This window comes from Octopus bimaculoides, chromosome 14, assembly GCF_001194135.2.
Source record: "Octopus bimaculoides isolate UCB-OBI-ISO-001 chromosome 14, ASM119413v2, whole genome shotgun sequence".
Taxonomy (NCBI): Eukaryota; Metazoa; Mollusca; class Cephalopoda; order Octopoda; family Octopodidae; genus Octopus; species Octopus bimaculoides.
Genome location: NC_068994.1, coordinates 5,992,847 through 5,996,684, shown reverse-complemented (window position 1 = coordinate 5,996,684; position 3,838 = coordinate 5,992,847). Strand labels below are relative to the sequence as shown.

At 38.3% G+C, this 3,838-nt stretch overlaps 1 protein-coding gene across 1 annotated transcript in view; it reads right to left on the bottom strand.

The window, feature by feature from the left end:
* Window positions 1-22: 22 nt before the first annotated feature.
* The window catches only part of LOC106882078 (probable E3 ubiquitin-protein ligase HECTD2), a 21,485-nt gene continuing 17,669 nt past the window's right edge, over window positions 23-3,838 (bottom strand). Inside the window, exons 13-16 of the mRNA XM_052973010.1 lie at window positions 3,394-3,500; window positions 2,111-2,226; window positions 1,782-1,922; window positions 23-371 (exon numbers count right to left, since the gene is read on the bottom strand). Coding sequence (XP_052828970.1) covers window positions 251-371; window positions 1,782-1,922; window positions 2,111-2,226; window positions 3,394-3,500 — 485 coding nt within the window. The 3' untranslated portion in view covers window positions 23-250. The remainder of the gene's footprint in view (window positions 372-1,781; window positions 1,923-2,110; window positions 2,227-3,393; window positions 3,501-3,838) is intronic.

Below are 3,838 nucleotides of genomic sequence, written 5' to 3'. Positions count from 1 at the left end.
AAAAAAAAAAAAAAAATAATAATGACCATCAGTCAATAATTTATTTCTGTATCAATTAAATCTGTTAAGTTACAAGAAAATATATTTGAATGACCACTGGTCAGTGGTTTATTGCGAATCCACTATTTTTTTAAGCTACAGGAAAATATATTTGTACAGCCACCGCTTGCTGGTTTATTATGACTGTGCTAGTTTTTGTTAAGTTACAAGAAAATATTTCTGGTTGACCAGGGGTCACTTGGATCACAAATTACTCCAGACCAAACCCTTCGGCATTCTCTATAGCGGTCAGCAGTTTCATTTTCATCATCTTCTTACTTTTATATGATGGTAGCACCAACTGGTTGAAGCATGTATGCGACATTGGCAATCTGTAAAACAAAGCATTTGGGATTAGATGGGGGCTTAAATGATTTAGAGATGAATTTTAGGGGATTTACCTGAAAGATATTAGGGGTTACTCTTTACTCCCTTTTTTTTTTTTTACTCTTTTACTTGTTTCAGTCATTTCACTGTGGCCATGCTGGAGCACCGCCTTTAGTCGAGCAAATCGACCCCAGGACTTATTCTTTGGAAGCCTAGTATTTATTCTATCGGTCTCTTTTTGCCGAACTGCTAAGTTACAGGGACGTAAACACACCAGCATCGGTTGTCAAGCGATATTGGGGGGACAAACACAGACACACAAACACACACATATATATACATATGCATATATACGACGAGTTTCTTTCAGTTTCCATCTACCAAATCCACTCACAAGGCTTTGGTCAGCCCGAGGCTATAGTAGAAGACACTCGCCCAAGTTGCCACGCAGTGGGACTGAACCTGGAACCATGCAGTTCGTAAGCAAGTTACTTACCACACAATCACTCTTTGTATATAGGTGCAGGCGTAGTTGTGTGGTAAGCAGGCAGCGAGCTGGCAGAAATGTTAGCATGCCGGGCAAAATGCTTTGCGGTATTTCGTCTGCCACTACGTTCTGAGCTCAAATTCCGCTGAGGTTGACTTTGCCTTTCATGCTCTCTGGGTCAATTGAATAAGTACCAGTTACGCACTGGGGTCGATATAATCGACTTAATCCGTTTGTCTGTCCTTGTCTGTCCCCTTTGTGTGTAGCCCCTTGTGAGCAGTAAAGAAATAAGAAACTTGCTTCCCAACCACATGGTTCCAGGTTCAGTCTCACTGCATGGCACCTTGGGCAAGTGTCTTCTACTATAGCCTTGGGCTCATCAAAGTCTTGTGAGTGGATTTGGAAGACAGAAACTGAAAGAAGCCCGTTGTATATAAGTGTGTGTATATACATATATATATATATATATATATGTTAGAAGAAGTAAGGTACTCAGAGATCTGGATGGTTGTACATTTACAGATTTTTAAAAATAATATGTCAATTGAGTGAGCATCTATTTACTATATAAAATATTTAGACTGGAAATGGCTGGCATAAATGCTAAAGGGTCAAAACTTCTGCCAAGACTTAACCATGAAGATAGTGTCTCAGGCATGTTTTGTATAGCAACTTGTATTCTATTCAAGAATACAGTCCATCATTGAGAACACAGTTCCATAGGACCCAGTTCAGCTCTGTCTCATCAAACCTTTTATCAAAGACATTCTTGCTGAGATGAATGTATTCTTCATTATTTAAGATGCTAGATGTGATTTAACAGAGTTTTAGCTATTTCTAGCCATTCACTCATCCCAGAAGAGGCTCTCTCATTGACTTAAAACTCCCCCCACATTATTAGCTGGTATTCTTCAGTCACCCTACTTACAGTGTTTGGTCTTCTACTCTTGTAATTTTAAATGTCATATCAGACATGCCGCCGATTGGTACTCGGTCGCTTCCTGTGGTAAAGAGAAGCAATTTCTTCTGTAATTCTGTGGGGAACTTGTAAACCACATCCCAGAAATACCTGTAAGACGAACAAAATGGGTTTTATTTAAATGGCTTCTCTATAAGCTGATTATCACAAGTTTGTATACATGTGTGTGTGTGTGTTCATGCTAATACTGAGCAGTGAGTACAAGTGCTCAGAGGATATCTGCATCACTTGATGAATCCCTGAGAAACATTCATACATGAAGTAATTTTGCAACTTACTTGACTGTGACGTCTGCTGCATTATATCCATCATAGGTAGCTACCTGTCTCAGTTCTCTCATATTCAGCGTTGGGGATCCACACACCAACATTTCAACCTCTTCGGGTCTCAACATCTGCAGGTAAATAAATTATCTTTGTAAGAATGCATGTCTATAGGTAGTGGAAGGTGACATGAAACAGAGGAGATAGAGAGAACTAATTAAAACTTTAAACTTTAATTGAGGCTAAATTTAGCTGATGTAGCGAGCTAACAAATATTTAATTAATCATAGTTATTCATGTAATTCAAACAAATTTCATTAGCTATAATGATGATTTGTGTCAGGAAATAGTAAGGGAGATAACTTAGAAATCTGAAGCGATTAGAATCGAATGAAGGCAATGTAAAAGGGAGTTAATCTGATCTGTGTATAGTGATAATGGTAGACATGTTTCAACCTTATTTGGCCTCTTCACTGTAGCCTAACATTATTCGTACTAGAGAGACATTTGATTTGATTGACTGAGAACAAATAAAATTTGAGTGAAATACGTTTATGAGAAAATTTCCCAGGGAGGCCTTTTGCATGAAGAATATATAGTTAAGTGTGGACTAACATGACTATTGTACAACCTCCCACCCCAAAAACGTGATGCTTAATTAATTAAAATTAACTTGTAATGAAGAGTAAAAGTCTTTATTCAATCAGTGAGATGATCAATTGATCAATAAATGAAATAAGTACCAGTGAAACACTGGGGCCGATGTAGTCAACAATCCCCCTCCACCCAAATTTCAGGCATTGTGCCTATAGTAGAAAGGATTATCCTTATTATTATTATTATTATTATTATTATTAGTATTATTATGCTTAGCTGTATTTCGTCTGTCACTACATTCTGAGTTCAAATGTTGCCAAGGTGGACTTTACCTTTCATCCTTAATAAAATAAATACCAGTTGAGCACTGGGGTCAATATACCAAAATTTGAAACCAATATCCACATACCCTAACAATGAGTCCTGCATCCCATCAATATCGATGCTCCAACAATATCCTCATACCCCAATAACGATCTCTGATCCCTAACACTGCCCCTGTACTTAGAGTACGAGGCCCCTACTCCAACAATACCTTTATTTCTGAGTAATGAGCCCTTTTACACGTACCAAAAGTCCCTGTACTACAACAGAGTTTTTGTACTCCCAGGGGCTATCAAGCATGCGATGAAACCCTTTATTTGTGGTTGTTGATCCCCTGCCCACGAGTGCCCTCGTCAAATATAGAAGGGGTTACTTACAATGAGGGCGTTGGATGCACAGACACTGTGGAAGCCAAAGTAGAACTCTTTAAACACCTTATAGACGGACTTGTTGAGGATCCAGTCTACGTAGAGTTGGACGTAACCTGTGGAGAGGTGGAGAGAGGGTTAAATGAAGAGTGTGTGGATGGGAGAGAGAGAGAAAGACAAAGAGAGACAGAGAGAAGAAGAGGGAGAAAGGAAGTAAGAGAGGGGGAGAGAAAGGGAGAGTGACAGAGAAAGAGATAGAGAGAAGAGTGAAAGAAAGGGAGTAAAAGAGGGGGAGAGAAAAGGAGAGTGACAGATATATATATATATATATATATATATATATATATAAACAATATATGAGTATATGCATATATATATACATGTATATACATACCTTCATCTACATGTACATATAGATACATATCTGGGTACATGACGTTGCAAAAGAACATGG